Source organism: Mus pahari, chromosome 9 (assembly GCF_900095145.1).
Source record: "Mus pahari chromosome 9, PAHARI_EIJ_v1.1, whole genome shotgun sequence".
NCBI lineage: Eukaryota > Metazoa > Chordata > Mammalia > Rodentia > Muridae > Mus > Mus pahari.
In genome coordinates, this window is record NC_034598.1 from 33,031,449 (window position 1) to 33,048,666 (window position 17,218).

At 44.9% G+C, this 17,218-nt stretch overlaps 1 protein-coding gene across 1 annotated transcript in view; it reads right to left on the reverse strand.

Moving 5' to 3' along the window:
- Window positions 1–1,763: 1,763 nt before the first annotated feature.
- The window catches only part of Znf365 (zinc finger protein 365), a 24,252-nt gene continuing 8,797 nt past the window's right edge, over window positions 1,764–17,218 (reverse strand). Inside the window, exons 3-5 of the mRNA XM_021205677.2 lie at window positions 10,879–11,059; window positions 3,384–3,421; window positions 1,764–2,518 (exon numbers count right to left, since the gene is read on the reverse strand). Of these exons, the coding sequence (XP_021061336.1) occupies window positions 2,257–2,518; window positions 3,384–3,421; window positions 10,879–11,059 (481 nt within the window). The 3' untranslated portion in view covers window positions 1,764–2,256. The remainder of the gene's footprint in view (window positions 2,519–3,383; window positions 3,422–10,878; window positions 11,060–17,218) is intronic.

Consider the following 17,218-nt stretch of genomic DNA (forward strand, 5'->3'; position numbering starts at 1 on the left):
AATTTAATAAGTCAGTCTTAAAACTATTTGTCTTGAGTAGTGTATAAAGAGTAGATACAACGTTATATCCAAAGATGAGCATGGACCACTGTCAAAGAGGACTGTTCTTCCTTCTAGGCTTGTTAAAAAAAACACCAAAAAATGACTTACTTTAAATAAAAGAGGACACAAATCTGTCTATATGTTTGTCAAAGCTGAGGTGTTGTGACTGAGCACACACTTCAGGACGGGGAGCATGCGATACAACCAGCAAGTCACATTTTCTTTCAGGGTGGACAAAGCAAAAGTGCAACCATGATATAAACATCAACAATAAATAACTACGGCAGAGATTTCTTATCCAAATAAATAATAGCATTACAGCTTTCACAACATCAGCCTCAACAGTGATATGAGACACAGCTATTTCTTTCCCCAACTTGGAATCTGCCTGCACACCACACAGAAGATCTGCTCTCATAGGCCAGAAGTCAGTGAGGTCTCTCCTCTGCAAGGACAGGTTCAAAATACCTGAAAACGATGAGTTCTCCTTTTCAATTTATTGTCATCCCAAGGAACTGCTTTATTATCTATTTTAATGTAATATGCTAATCCGATGCTTGTTGCAATAACAATAATTCTACTAGTGTTAGGTTACAGTCTTAAATTTTAAAGTAAAGGAATTTGATTTACAGAAACGAAGCTATATAGTTTTAAAGCCACGCACCACAAACACACACTTTCTCCATGAGTATTTAAAAATAAACTATTCATATGCTTGACATATATATATAGTATATGTAATATATATATGTATGTATATACTTATGGACAACATTATTCCTGTTTAGGAAGGATGTCAGCACAAATACACTCTAGAGACCTGATGGTGTTGCTTAATTTAAGGAAAAAAATATATAAATTCCTTCTGGAAAATTTTAAACCAGGATATTTTTGAAAGCTTTTTTCTTTTTTAAAATAGGAACAGTGTCATTTGGGGAGGGCAGTTTCACAGGTCATATTCCACATGCATTCTTTTTCATCTGAAATTACAATAGAATGCACTGCACAATGAACACCCCAGAGGTGTGGCTGAGAGAGAGCAAAGTGTGTACCGGCTATAGAAGCAACAGGAGGCAAAGTGAGCTTCCGGGTTGAAACGGAAGTTAGTAGAGAGCATGCTCACAGGTAACCCGTAGCAAGCCTTCCAGAGAAGCCGGTTGGGGGTAGAACAGTGGGTGTGCCCACTGCATGGCCAGGATGGCCATGGTATACTGAATGCGCCCCTCTCTAACACATCAAGCATTTGGGCACCACATCAAAGATGCTGCTGACCCCAAGGGTTTTAGCAGCTATCTCTGCAGAGGCCAGTAGACAGCTCTTGGGGGTGCAGTGTGCTTAGGCGAAGAAGGTAGGAGGGGTGCACCCAAACCCGAATAAAAATGCTCTGGAGGACCCAGATGTGAATCAGTCAACCCCAAAAGCTACCTGACAAAGTGAGAACCGAGGTCTAACAGAACGCGGCCTGTAACCCACCCAGAGATTAAAGTCTTGATTAACCAGAATACTCAAGGGTAACAGGAACGATCCTTTACCGTAGAGACTTTCAAATTTCAAAGGGGGTCTACACACAAACAACAAAAGCCTTTTATTTCACTGCTCTTCGTAAGAACTTTACACTCCCAGCTGGGTGTAGTGGTGCACGCCTGTGTTTCCAGCACTCAGGAGGCAGAGGCAGGAGGATTGCTGCAAGTTCAAAGCTAGCCTGGTGTATATATGAAGCTCCAAGCCAGCCAGGGCTACATAGCATAACAAGGCCCTGTCTCAGAACATCAAAAAATAATATTTTTCTTTAAAGTAGAAGAACTTCACAGTCACATTCCTTGCCTCATAATTCAGAGAGCAGTGGATACCAGAGTCTGGCATCTTGTGAGGCCCACGTACTAATGGGCCCTGGGTAGAGGAACCCCGGTGCCAGGTCTGTGAGAGACTGGGCCAGTTATTTAAGAAGTTACCGGTTCGTGTTTACCAGAATGATAAAAGTTTTACTTCATTATTTTTTTATGTTTTTATAATTTCCCTTGCTCGCACCTAAAGGAGGTCAAAATAAAATCTTGGCTTACTGAGACCGGCTGTGTCACATTCTGGTTAATCAGAGTGACCCTGTGTGTTGTGTTCCCTGCGTTCCTACGGCCACATGTCCAAAAGGACAACACTGTTGGCCCCTGGAACATCATTTGGTAAGCCCCGCGGTGATGCTTCTGAGCCACCCAAGCTCTAGATAATATTCACGATCGCTGTGGGCTTCTTTTTAGCCATTTTGGGCCTGAAATTCCCTTTCCGGCTCAGCCCCAGGTGCTCCCCTTTCTTGGCTGGTCTGAAGAATTCCCTCTGAGACTCAGCTGGTTCATGAATGGCCTTGGCGGGCTGCATCCCGGCTCGCTCATCCTTGGCTTTCTTCAGGTAGCTTCTCCCCTTCAAATGGAAATGGGCCCTCAGCTCAGGATGGTTGCAAACAGAATGCTGGTGCCCTCGGCTTCTATAGGGGTCCGGAAGAGGAACGGAGAAGAGAGAGAGGCTTGTTAAAAGAAAGAAAGGCAACTAACTACTGTCTACCATGGTGATCATGCTCCCACACAGATAAGTCGCAGATACTAGAATTTCAATTCATGACAGTTCCTGTGACTGTGTCATGCTAAATCTAAGAGAAATATTACTAGCGCTACTACTAGTGATGAAACAAGTACAGAAAAAGTCAATGCTACCAGGAGGTGTGCATGGATGCAGGATGAACCCAGCTCTTAACTCTTCAGGCAAACACCAGGAGACTCAGCAAAAGATGTTGTGTATATACTTTAAAGTATGTGACATATAAATAGTGCATATAGGGCAATAATAATACTATATATCACATGTATAATATATGTAATATATAAACACACATACTATATATCATATATAATATATGTGTGAGATATAAACATTCTTATATAAAACACACATATATACATACATATTAGCATGCTATATATCATATGTATAATATATGTGTTAATATATATACACTATATATTATATATGTGTGTGAGGTATAGACATATATATGTATACATATATAACACACACACATATATCATTTATAAGTAAGATTACGTTACAGTAGATAATATCCTAGAACCATCACTCCAGCATTGCTATAGGACCACTCACAGATCAGCTGCTATTTAAAAGTGGCACCGGCATGCACGTAAATGTTCACATAAGCCTTTATAAATCCATGCATTGCTATTTTATCAAACACAACAGGCTTAAAAATCCACTTATAGATATCTCATCAAATGTAGTTAGAAGACACACAAGGTAAACATGATCTGTTGGCTCATGTATAAGAAAGGCATACGTACAGGCATCTGGGCTTCCTGTTCAATGGGATGTCTGTGAGCTGATGAGAAATAAACAGGAGAAAGCATTAGTTTATGAGAGCTAGGCTAGATGTGACTCGTGTGTGCATATGTATAGGACGGTGGGTGAGGGAGGAGAAGGGCTAAATGGATTCAGTATTTAGTATGGGCGTGCACTTACCCCAGCAAGCACACGAAACAGCCAGAGAAAGACACTGGGCATATTCCTCTATTACTCTCAAGACACAGTCTCACCCTGAACACGGAGCTAACTGTTAGGCTAATGGCCAGTAAGTCCCAGGGATCATCTGCCTGTCTCCTGCAGTGCTGGCAAGGAGAGGTACACACAGACATGCTTCACTGCTTATGTTGGTCCTGAAGATCTGAACTCAGGTCTTCAAGCTTGCACGGCGAGTACTTTACCCACGGATTAATCTCTCCGGTTCCTGGACATGGTTTTCAAGCTCAATCTTGTTTAAAGACACTACATTCTCATTAAGGAGGTCTGTAAGTAGTCGGCGGCATTACCTAGGGAGCCATCCATTGCATCAGAGAACAAGACTGTCCCAGATTGGTTTGCTCAGTGAGTATCTCTGGACACCTGTTCTCAGTTTTCTAAGAAGCTTGTATCTGAATATCTCAAAACTTGAAAAAAGAAATCAAAAAGCTTCCCAATAAGTCAGGGTTGTAAAAAAAAAAACAAAAAACAAAAAAAACCAAAAAACATGTTTTTAAAACCTGACACAATGTATAATTATTTCTCGGGATCTGGCTGTATTTGCAGTTGATTTAGTACAGCTGTAGCTAGTCACAGGGTACCAACTAAGAGGAAATGAACATCAAATGTTATTTCCTAAATATATCATTTCTAAAATGAGACCATATGAAGACCTAGCCCACAGCATCCCCAAGGCCATCTACCATCAGGATGATGCCCGTTCCAAGTGCCATGCCATAAAATATCTGCCACTACTTGTGGTGGGGCTCAGAGTGCCTTCAATGGGAACATACATTGATGATTATCATATTGCGATCCAGATGTCATCATTCCACTTCCAGGGGAAGCCTGGGGTATTGCCAGCAGTAGCTTCCCACCCTCTGTCTCTCTCAAGCAGCTCTGAGTAGGATGATGTCATATCACATCTTTGAGCAGGTTCAGAAAACGAACAGTGAGGAAAATCTCAGGGAACGGCCTCCTTGGAGATTGGACCGGGGGTTGGATATGGGGCGGGTGTGTGTGTGTGTGTGTGTGTGTGTGTGTGTGTGTGTGTGTGTGTGTGTGTGATTATGATGTGCTTAGTATCAGTGGAGGATTGGGTCCCACATCCCCTCCGGACACCAAGAGCCATGAATGCACAAGTCCCTTATATTCAGTGCATGACCTGCACATCCCCCATACCTACAAGATGCACTGAAACTTTTGATAGTGCCACATGACGCTGTCATCTGCGAAGTTCATATTAGCAAACTCAAGTTTAACAAATCACCCCCACGCAAAACCACAAATTGTTTTAAGTAAGTTCATAATTCACAGGGATACTCAGCTACAACCTGACCATGGGCCAGGCACACCTGCAAGTCTAAATCATCATTAAGTTGTTTATAATACCAAATAAGGTGCCAAGGATGCATATGTCACTGTTATAACACCTTTTACACATAATGGAGCTGGCCAGGCAGTGGTGGTGCACGCCTTTAATCCCAGCACTCAGGAGGCAAAGGCAGAAGTGGCAGACCTGTGGGAGTCTGAGGTCAGCCTGGTCTATAGAGTTTCAGAACAGCTAGAGCTACACCAAGAAACACTGTAACAATAACAACAACAAGAAACAGTCTCAATAACAACAACAACAATAATAATAATAATAATAATAATAATAATAATGGGGCTGGAGAGAAGAGACCCCGGGAATCACTGCAGAAGAAGGGCAGAAAGATTGTAAGAGTCCAAGGAAAAGGGAGTTGGTTGTGGGACTGTGTCTCTTAGGAATGTCAGAGAGGCTACACCCATTGAAGTCTCATCAATGTGGCTGCCTAAACATGACCTGAACTACTATGATACAGAAGAGGGAAAAAAACTGACAAATCCTCAATCCTAGACAAAGATCTATGGGCAACTGGGTATTACTGAAAGAAGGAAGAGTATGTCGATTGTCTGTCTGTCTTGGTTAGGGTTTTACTGTGGACAGACACCATGACCAAGGCAACTCTTGTAAGGACAACATTTCCTTGTGCTGGCTTACAGGTGCAGAGGTTCAGTCCATTATCATCAAGGCGGGAGCATGGCAGCATCCAGGCAGGCCTGGTGCTGGAGGAGCTGAAAGTTCTACCTCTCCATCTGAAGGCTGCTAGCAGAATACTGGCCTCCAGGCAGCTAGGACAAGAGTCTTAAAGTCCATGCCCACAGTGGCATACTTCCTCCAACAAGGCCACACCTACTAATTGTGCCACTCTCTCGGTCAAGCATATTCCAACCACCACACTATCCAAAACCAAGTGATCGGTCCTGAATTAATCACATACAGCAACCATTATATAGACTGAGCAAGTGGTACCTCTAAGTAAGTGGTTTTATATATAGGATAAATATTATTGTTATATATAGATATCATATATATATGCCATGGTTTTGAGAGAGAAAGACATGGGAGGAGTTGAAGAGAGAAAATGAAAATGAAGTGAAGATGTAATCACATTATAATTTTTCTTAAAGGGGCACTCACTGCTCTTCCAGATGACCCTGGTGGTTCCTAATACCACATGGTGGCCATCTCTATGTCGAGTTCCAGGAATTCCAATGCACACATATGGTGCACATATATCCATGTGCACACATAGTCATACGCATGAAAGTAATAACAAGGTTGGAGTGGTGGTGCACCTCTTTGATCCCACCCAGTGTTTGGAGATAAGTTGGCTTCTATGGGTTCCTAGCTGGACTAGCCTACATAGTGTGTTCCAGGCCATCCAGAGATGATGATGATGATGATGATGATGATGATGATGATGATAATGATGACCATTACAACAATAGTACTTATTATTTATTACTTATTCAGTTATTTTCTCCAAATACTTTCGATGTGCAGGTAGCTGGACCCATGGTGATTGGGCTGGACCCCTATAGGCTTCTACATTCTAGGCGTGCTGTTTTGGACTGCCACAGGTCTGGCGGAACTGACCCCCCCACCTTGTCTTAAGTTTTGCAATAAGTAATGATCCTGTGCACCCTCCTGTTCAAACCAAGACCTCCAGGTCGTTCCTGATCCCCCTGTCCTCTCTCCTCACCTCAGTGGCTCTCCAGGGGCTCCCGATGGCCTCTTCAGGTCTACTCCAAGGCACATCCTCTTGAATCCTATCTCCCCCTCTGCTGCTCCCTCCCAGGCACTTCCTCTCAGCTCCTATCACAAGAGCCTCCAACCATCTCTCCTTCTGATGCCCTTCTGCCCGCCCTCGAAGCCTTCCCATGCTTCCCTGCGCGCTGGGAATGCTCCTCTTGCAATCTGCAGCTCTCTGGCATTGCCTCCTACCACGCAACCGTGCCAAGTTTGTTCCTTCCATCCATGCCACACTGTCCTTGCCTGGAACATCCTGCTTCTGACTTTCCACAGAAAGTTATCCAGGGCAAAGTACCAGACTAGGGATCTTTAGGTCCATTGCCCCAAAGCAGCTCCCCTCCCCGAACACCTCGAACATACTCGTCTTCAACCATCTTTGCAGTAGTTACCATGCAGGAACACCGGGACTGATTTGCTCGCTGTCCCCTCCGCACAAGAGAAAAAGGACCTTGTTTGTCTTACTCCTGGCATCGGGAACCTCATAAGCACTGTGCCCTCAATAAATGCGTGTTAAGTGAATTACTGCTAGCCCTCAATTAACAGCCAGGAGGTAATGAATGCAGTACTTAAAACAAGATTATCCGAGCTGTAAGCCTCTATCTGAGTGGATCTGAGCTTTTTTTTTTTTTTTTGGCAGATGGGATATTAGGTCACTTTGTGTCTAATCTGACAGCGTTTTTCAGAGCACAAAGATAAAATATCTGAGTAAGCACCCTGTATTTTTAGAAGTCAGCCAGGTGGAAAAAAAGAACACAGATGCCCAAGGGGATTCAGGGAAAGATGCGGAAAGCCAAACGTTGTTTCAGAAAAGGCACAAAAGGTGAAGGGGGACAAATCGTCACCAGAAGGACACAGTGCTAACAGTCACCTTCTGGAAGAGGCAGCCCACTTAATGATGTGAGGACTGCCCTTCCCTCTGGAGTGGCCTTTCTAGGGGAAAGGGAAGGGGAGCGGGCAGCGGCGGTGGCCGGAGAGCAGTGGATCGTCATTGTGCATCCTGCAGTACGGGCTGGAGGGTGGAAAAAGCGGAGTGATTGTTTTCATCACTGGCGGAGGGATGAGACATGGGAGAGCCCGGGGCAGGGTGTCTGCTTGTCCTGTGTGGTACTTGGTAACTGTTCTGGGTCAGTCCAGAAGCCGGGTAAGATGTGCGCTCTGTAACACTACGTTGGGCCAAATAGCTGATTCAAAGTTCTTCTTGCTAAAAACAGCCAAGCTATTCTGTCTCCATATTGGCATTCAGTGTGAGAGAGCAGACCCAATTCTCTGATTATATCAAAGACATGGCTCCTTATTTTATAAACGGGTGCATACGCCTATGATGAGAATGAGGGGAAGGGGGGAGGAAAGGGAAAGGGGGAGAGGGGGAGTGAAAGAGAGATCGACAGAGAGGGGGAGGGAAAGGAAGGAGGGAGAATGAGGGAGATGGAGCACTCCCACTCCCATTGTACAGTCTGCAGACAGCCCAACTTGACCCAAGGAAGAGTCGGAGAAGACACAAAGCAAGAGGATAAACTACCAATACGTGTGCCTAATCTCTTCTGAAATCACTCCGTACTCTGGGTCTATCCAAAGCCAGAGCTCCAATCTACATCAATTAGGCCAGTCCTTTCATTACCGCCTGATCACCCCAGTCACACAGCTCTTGTATCTAAATTGCTCATTACAATCTCAACTGCATGGAGGATCATTTGGATTAGCCAGTGACTCCTTCAGGCAGATCATGTGACTGAGCCAGGAAAGAGACAAACATAAATATTTAATTTTTACCACGGGTGAAGGAATTTGTTGTGTGTGTGTGTGTGTATATATATATATATATATATATATATATATATATACTGTACAGTATATATGTGTGAGTGTATCATGTGAATATGCACATGTTTGCATGTTTATATAGCTGTGTGAGTATAGATACGCTGATATGTTTTGTAAAACTTGGTATTATGTGGAGGGAGGGGGTACCTTAGCAGGCCCATGCTGAGGCACACCCCTCCTGAAGAACCAGCCATATGACAGGTGTAATATAAAATGAAGTTTTTTGGGGGGCATGAGGAGGGGAAATTGAGAAGGGAGTAAAGACAGAGAAAGAGAGGAGAGAGGGAGAGAGAGAGAGAGAGAGAGAGAGAGAGAGAGAGAGAGAGAGAGAGAGAAAGCATGAGAGCAAACAGTTCTTTTATAGCAAGCCAGGTTTGTACCTACCTGTTGCTAGGTAACTATTGGGTGGAGCCAAGAAGAATGGCTAATGTACACTATGTGTGCACACATATGTATATCTGACCAGAAGCAGTGGGATGCTAATGTTTGATTACAAGACTAAAATACATATGAGAGAGTTACTGCCACGACTCTTCAAAGATCAACGTTCAGGCTGGGGAAGCAGGCTGAGGGAAGGATATGAGCCCAGCTATATAAAGAGAGGGGGCGCTTCTGGCTTCCCTGCTTCCTCTCTGCCTCCTACTGCTCTCCATTCTAAGACCCCGTCAGCAAAGTGTAGGGTTCCACACGTGGCTGTGTTTGGGGTGACTTATCCACCTACACCCAGAAAAGGTTAATACTGCCTCACAGCCTCAGGAGTCCAAGACCCCAGTCACAGGTGAACTGACAACTCAGTTCCAGAACGCTGGGCACACTCCCTTCATTTCCTGGAAGAGCAGCGAATCCAGAAAGGCAGGCTTGGCAAGAAGCAAGTTAAGAGGGTTCTAGAGCCAAGCCTTTTCACCTCACATCTGTGCTCCGTGATCTCAGGCCACAATCCTTCCCTGTGGGATGGGATGAGGCAAGAGGGTGGCCAGGGAGGGCTCAGAGTGTCCCTCCAGCCACTGCTAGGCAAGCGAGGACATTCCAGAACTAGCTAAGATAGGACATTCTTGGGGTCATCCAAGAAGGGAGCAGAGGAATCAGATTAGTGTGATGGTTTGAATATGCTTGAGCCAGGGAATGACACAATTAGGAGGTGTGTACATTGGTTGTGGGCTTTAAGACCCTCATCCTAGATGCCTGGAAGTGAGTATTCTGCTAGCAGCCTTCAGATGAAGATGTAGAATTCTCAGCTCTGCCTGCACCATGCCTGCCTGGATGCTGCCATGTTCCTGACTTGATGATAATGGACTGAACCGCTGAACCTGTAAGTCAGCCCCAATTAAATATTCTTTGTAAGAGTTGCTTTGGTCACGGTATCTGTTCACAGCAGCAAAACTCTAAGACACTTGCGGGTGATGGTTTTTTTTTGTTTTTTTTTTTTTTTGCCTCAGGAGGATGGCACAGAGTACACAGGCACCTCCCGGAAAAGAAGAAATAGGGCATACCAGCAGATCTGGAACCTCATATACAGACTCATCTCCTTTGTTCATCTACTATTGACCCAGAGAGCGGAGGTGAAATCTGGTTTTATTTATTTTATTTTGTTTTACTTTATTTTATATTTATCACTCCATTCCTCTCTGGTTGAACTGTGGAGCAGGAAGATCTGACCATCCACTCACCCTGCCTAAAGACTGATGAGACATCCTATTATCCTTCAGAAGCCAGGGAGTCCTGATCAAGCAAGCCACTTAACAAGACCCTGGGTCACAAAACACAGTCGGGGGCTTCATCTAGGCTGGCAGCAGGCTTAAGCCCCAGAAGTTCCTCTGTGAAATAGTGACTCAAACCTATCACCTGCCATGGGTTCTTTTTCGAGTATCCATTTAAAGAAAGTTTCACAGTGAGTGCTGTGGAAGAGTGTTTCCCTCCACTGTAAGGAAGGCTGAGGGTAGATATGTACATGGTTGAGTCTTGCTTTCTTGAAACGATAACACTTAGAATATCACCTTGAAAACCTTCAAACCTGGATACCTTCTGGCCTACGTGAAAACTAAGGCCGCGACTCAGATATTTCTGACTTTGTTCTTTTACAAGTTTTAAAAAATTGGGTCTACCAATTCTGCTTGGAATGGAGGTCAAAAGAGAGCAGGTAAGTGTGTACCTCAGACTCAGCTTCTTCCCTGTAGCCATGGTAACCACGGTCAGAGACAGGCATGGTCTGGCTAGGGACATCAAGTGACATCTAGGAAGCCTCTGAGTCATGCAGCTCCCTTGCCTTCTGTCCTAGCTGTGTCTAGGTCCATTCTGACTGCATTCAGGGGACCTTAGGGCGGCTGACTGGATGGGGGACTCACCATATGCTCACTCGTGTCACGGCTGAAACCGGAGGCCTGCTGGCTTTGATAATACTCCAACTGCTTCTCCGCCAATTCTACCCGTTGCAGCAGATTCTCAATAAAGTCCTGGAGCCTCGCTTTTCCTTGAACCTCCTTCTCGGCTGCTGCCTCCAGGAAATGGTTGAATGTGACGACTTCTCTGCAGGGACAAGGCACAGGGCGACACGGGGAATCATTCACTGAGCACACATGAGTCCCCATCCAGCCACCCAGCCACCCAGCGCCCTGACAGCCATGGCCATAGCATAATGAGAGGGACGAGACTGCACGGAGGGAGACAATCACGGTACAATGTAAACATAAATGTGTTCTGTCAGGAGTTAGCAACGTTGGAACTAGGTACAAGGTGACAAAGTGACAGCCGGCCGTGAAGAGGTGCGATTTCAGAAAGCAAAGTCAAGATCAATGTTTTAGATGGAGATGCCTGGAGGAAGTCCTGAGGAAGAAGTCACGGAGACACCTGGGAATCGTAAACCAGGTACACCAGAGACATGCAGATGGGTCTGAGTGGCTTCCAGGATATGTGCACAGACAAGGATCTGGGAGGCTCCTAGGTCACCATAGAGATCCCAGATGTATGGAAAATGACATGAGAGATCACTGAGAATCAACGAGAGCCACATCTTTATCTCCCTAAGGAATGGTAGGGGATTTCTGGGTAGGAAAGTCCAAAGGTTAGAGCTGAGGCTGTAGTTCAGTTGGTAGACTGCTATTGTAGCATGTGAGAAGCCTTGGGTTTCATCCCTAGAACCGTATACAATTGAGCATGTCAGTGCATGCCTATTAAGCTCAGCACTTGGGAGGTGGAGGTTTTGAAGTTCAAGGTCATTCTCAGCTACCTAGTGAGTTCAGGGCCAGCCTGGACTACGCACACCGAAACAACAAAAGGCAGGAAGTTAAGCACATTGTAACTTCTCTAGTAATTATACTCTAAACCATAATATACTTGCTCAAGACACCCAGCAGCACAATGGCTCTCCATATAAGAGAACGAAATATTCATGATGTGGCTTCAGAACCTATACATATATGCATTTAGAAACTACCAGTTGTTAACGTTTGGCCTGGTGTCACCTGCTGTCGTCCGTGAAGGAGATTCAAGTACTCCTTAGCCATCTCACTGGGTCTCTGTGTGACCCCATATTTCTTTCATCTAATTTCCCACCCCCCAAATAGTAAATTTGTGCCACCCTGAATATAGAGCTACTGAAGCTTAGCTGGGCCCTGGGAAGTTGGCGATTAAAGGTATTCCTAGGTTGGGTGAGCAGGCTCAGTGGGTAAGAGAGCCTGCAACTTGAGTTTGGTCTCCACAACCAACAAAAAATAGGAGACTACCAGCTCCTATTTGTCCTTTGACCTCCACTCCACCCATCCATGCCCACCCACACAGGCAACAATAATGAATAAAAAGTTTATAAGTAAACCGCACGTGTGAAACTTTTTAAAAACAATGCCCCTCTTCTAGCTAAATTGTTCTGAAGGAGATAGTTTTCCTAAAATCTGTGGTTTGGGCTAACAGGACATTTTGTGTGGTGGCTAAGACAGACATTATAAGCGGTAGAGCCTGAAATATCCAACGTCAAGGCTTATGACTAAGAAGGAGAACATGACACAATCTTACAGGACAGTGAAACTCATTCGTGGCTATAATTTAGGTTCTTGTCCTGCTGAGTCAGAACGCTGTGTGAAGCTCCCAAAGGCCAGACACAAAGATAAGGGCCAATCTCAGTGAAATTCAGCCAGGGTGTAGGAAATAAATCTCTCTAACTACTCCTAAGTCACTTCCTGCCCCATCTTTACCACTTACTCTTTAAGAAGAGGAGTAAAATAGAATTAAACCCAAGATTTTATGGAAAATATGCCCATTAAAGGTAACATTTGACTCTGGAAGGGGGGAAATGGCAGGTGCGGTGTAAGAACTTGACATTGAAGCTTCATCACTATGCAGAGTGATCTGCAGCCCTCAGACACTGATTCATCCTCAGGACTCAAAGGCATTTTGAAATTAACACAACCAAAGGAGGCACAGAGGGGAAAGCCCATTCTATGCAGCCAGAATTTTAGTGAGAAGAAAATATTTGCTTACTCATCTGTTTAGTCATTTATAGGACGGCCATAAACTCTGCAAGCTGAATAGCATTACATTTATTTATTTATTTATCTATCTATCTATTTATTTATTTATTTATTTATTTGCTGTGTGCATGTGAATATTAGTGTGTGTGTGTACATGCACATTCTCACAAGCATGCATGTACATGCCAGAGTGAATATGTGGAGGTCAGAAGACAATTCACAGGACTGAATTCTCTCTTCCTACTATGTGGATTCTGGGGTTCAAACTCGGGTCTTCAGGCATGATAGCAAATACCTTTAACTCGCTAAGCCCTCTTGCCGACCCTTGGATCACCTCTTCCGAGATGAGTTAAAGGCAGCTAACCTTGGGGAAAAAAATCAAAATGCACTGTCATGTGATCAGTCCGCCTAGAGGCTGCTTGGTAGTGATAGGTGCAAGGAGAGGAAGGCTCAGGGGATAAAAACATCTTGTGGTGGCCTCCAGGTTATGATCCCAGCACTGTGGAGGTAGAGACAGACAGACAACCACTGGCATGCCATCCTAGCCTATTTGTGAGCCCAAGACCAGTGAAAGACTACCTCCCAAAGCAAGGTGGATGGCACCTGAAGAAGTACATCCAAGGCTGACTTCTGGATTTCAGACACACACACACACACACACACACACACACACACACACTACACATACATCATGCACACACACAGAAATCACACATGCACACACAGGCACACCACACCCACTCATGTACACACACACGTGCACACACAGACACACTACACACGCATGTGCACACAAACACACTCAGACACACCACACACACACACACACATACCACACATGCAGTAGCACGCACACATGCCCTTGAGCACACATGCACACACACATGCTCCCATACACACAGCGTGGGTGAACAAACAGACAGAAGTGAACATTAATAGATCATGTGTGATAGTCACACTTTGCATGCATTCGTTGAACATTATGAAGGAGTGACAACAGATGGCCCCTATCACCTATTCCAGCTTGCTACCAAAGACATTTCTTATCTTTCTGACTTCCTGCATCTCAGCACCCAGCCAGATTCACACCTGTGACAAGTTGTTCTCTCAGCCAGAACCTCTCCCTAATCCCCTGTAACCTCAAGGTCTCCCTGCAGAAACCATTCCCACACCCTTAACTGTAGTGACAAAGGGCTGTGCACTCCCACAGAACCCTTTAGAACCCTGTCAGGGCACACACCACAGGAGACCAGTTGTGTGACTTACCCATTTCATCATAAAAATCCTTGATTCCTGGGAGCGTATTAGTTACTGGCCTTGCTGTGGCAAAGGATGCTATGAAAGCATCTTTAACAATGGAAACGTTTATTTCTATTTTGGCTCACAGTCCCAGAGGGTGCCATCCCTCGGTGGGGAACTCACCGAGTCAGAGCTTGAAGCAGTTGGCCCGTGGCATCCACAGTTTAGGAAGTAGAGAGGGATGCAGGCTGGTACCCAGTTCAGTTTTTATTTAGCCCAGGACCCCACCCTATAGACTGCTGCTGCCCGAAATGCAAATGGATCTTTCCACTCAGCTACCCTAATGGAGATAATCCCTCACAGATGTGCTGGGGGATTTGTTTCCATGGTGACTCTAAATCCCATCAAGTTGACCATCAAGATTAACCACTGGGGCACCGTGTGGAGTTCACAGGAGTCCAGCAGATAATGGGGACCTAACAAATCCTTAATGAAGTACAAAAGTACAACCAGAGCTCTCGCTGAGCATCCCAAGCAACAGGGGAAAACACTTTGCTCCTTCCCTAGTCACTCTCAGGGCACAAGCCAAAGAATCAACTGCAAACACCTCCTCCTCCAGGGGTAGGGTGGGATCTAAAAATGGACTCCTGTCTTCGACTCTTAACAATCACACCGGCTTCCCTTCCCGAGGGGAGACTCAATTGAGTTATTTAAATTTCATTTTTGCATTACTGATTTATGAACCTATTCAGGAGTATATGAAATGATAAAAATACCCCCCCAGCTAAAAATAGTCTTAACTATTGATCACACAGCACCTCAGAGGCTCTGTAATGTCAGCCATGAGGCAAACCAAGGAGAAAGAAGCCCTCCAGGCCCCAGAAACCCAGCTGCAAATTTGGAGGGCAGAGAGCCACCCAAAACACTGCCTTCTCTCTGGTTTTATGGCCCCTTGCCTCTCCTTTCTTTTTTGGCTTTTTGAATAAACAAGGAAGCTCTTTATTAAGAGTTTTTTTTTTGGGGGAGTGGCAGATTGGGGGAGACATTTCTGTGGGTAACATTACTGCTTCAAGCAGGAGAAGCTGCGCTCAGATCCCAGAAACCCACATAAAAGCCTGTCACCCCAACACTGAGGTGGGGAGCAGAGACAGATGAATCCTTTGAGGCCATTGGCCCGTCAGCCTAGCTGAATTGATGAGCTCCAGGTTCAGTGAGAGACCCTGACTTAAAAAATAAAGTAATGAATGCTAAAGGGAGACACCCATCATCACCCCTCCCCACAACTGTATACACTCACTTAAGTGTGTATATGTCACAGACAGAAAGTTTTTTTTTTAATTTTTAATTTTCCTAGTCAAGAAATTAAATTAATTTGTTGCTTCTAAGCAGATTAATACTACATTATAAATTAATTACTCAGGTATGATGAGAAAAGAGGAAAAAACCTAGAGAGAAGATATTCCTGGGATTTCTAAATTTTTCCATGCCATTCCTAAGAAAATATGTTCAATACCCTGTTGATTTTGCATTAGTCTGTATATCTGAACACAACAGAGATCATTTATAGGAGTGAACTGGGGGCTGGAGAGATGGTTCAAGTAGAGCACTGGCCGTCCTTACAGGGGACCTGGGTTCAGTTCCCAACACCCATAGAGTGGCTCACAACCATCGGTAACCCTAGTTCCAGAGCAGTGTTCCTCTTCTGGCCTCCATGGGTGCCCACACGGTGCAGGAACACACATGCACACAAACACTCACATACCTAAATTAAAAGCAAACCAATCTTAGAGATGAGCTAAAAGTGGGATCCACAGATCCCTCTGAGCCTCCACAATCTCTGCCTCTCACGGGATGTCTTTTGGTCACTTTCCTAGATAAGAATCAGCAGAGGTGTGTGTGTGTGTGGGGGGGGGGGGTTAAAGGCTGATGTTGGGTGTTCTGCTCCCTTACCCTCCACCTTAGTCCCTTGAGACAGGGTCTCTCACTGATTGAACCTGCAACCACGGTGGCAGCCAGCAAGCCACAATAGCACTAAGGTTACAGACATATAGACAGCCACACACAGCTTTTCATGTGGGTCCCTGGGCATCTGAATGTGGTCCTCAGGCTTGTACCATGAATGCTCTCGGTCCATATCCCACAGCTGGATGGATGCAGCTGGCCCTCCTAGAGTCTTTCATCACACCACAGGGATCTGTCTCCTGTCGTTTGTTTTCTAGTTGATAGGTTTTCCCCCAAAGCAGGAACTTCACCTTGCTCACCACTGTAGGGCCAAAGCTGACACTCATCAGGTTCTCTGGAAGTATCCATCTCCTGCAGGCGCGGGGAACACAGCAAATGACGGAGAGAAGACGGGTAGCGCATCTACCTACTTTAGCTTACAAACCACAAACTAAGAACCATAGATGGGAGGCCCCTCACCTTTATCCAAGGCTGAGAGTGGGGTACGCTCCCTTCTGACTGGGTGGGGTCATCTAGAGAGCTAAGTTAAAAGCTCTGAGCTGGGTATTTTAGAAGCTTAGCGTCACGACACTGCAATGATGCTACCAGGATCCTGTTTCCAACACTTTCAATGCCAGCTGACATTCTCTTTAATCACATCAGAAAAAAAAAAAATAATAAAATAAATGATGTCACCATAGCAGCCGTCTCAAAATAGCTGAGAAGCAAACTATTCCAAAATGGGCCATGCTTGGGATTATGTAAGTCCCGACGCTTTGGGTAAATCTCACATCATCAGAAGTCCAGCAAGGACACAGTGAACCTCGGCAAGGAAACTACATGGTTTTGTTACAGGATCTGTTTCTAGGCAAGGCACTCCCTGGCTCTCAGACTTTTTTTTTTTTTTTTTAAGCTGGAAAAAAAAAAAAAAAAAAAAAAAAAAAGAAGGGAAACACGTCAGTCAGTAAAGTGCTTGCCTTGCAAACATAGGAGCCTGAATTCGATCCCCCAAACTCACTTTTTACAAAAGATGAGTATGGTG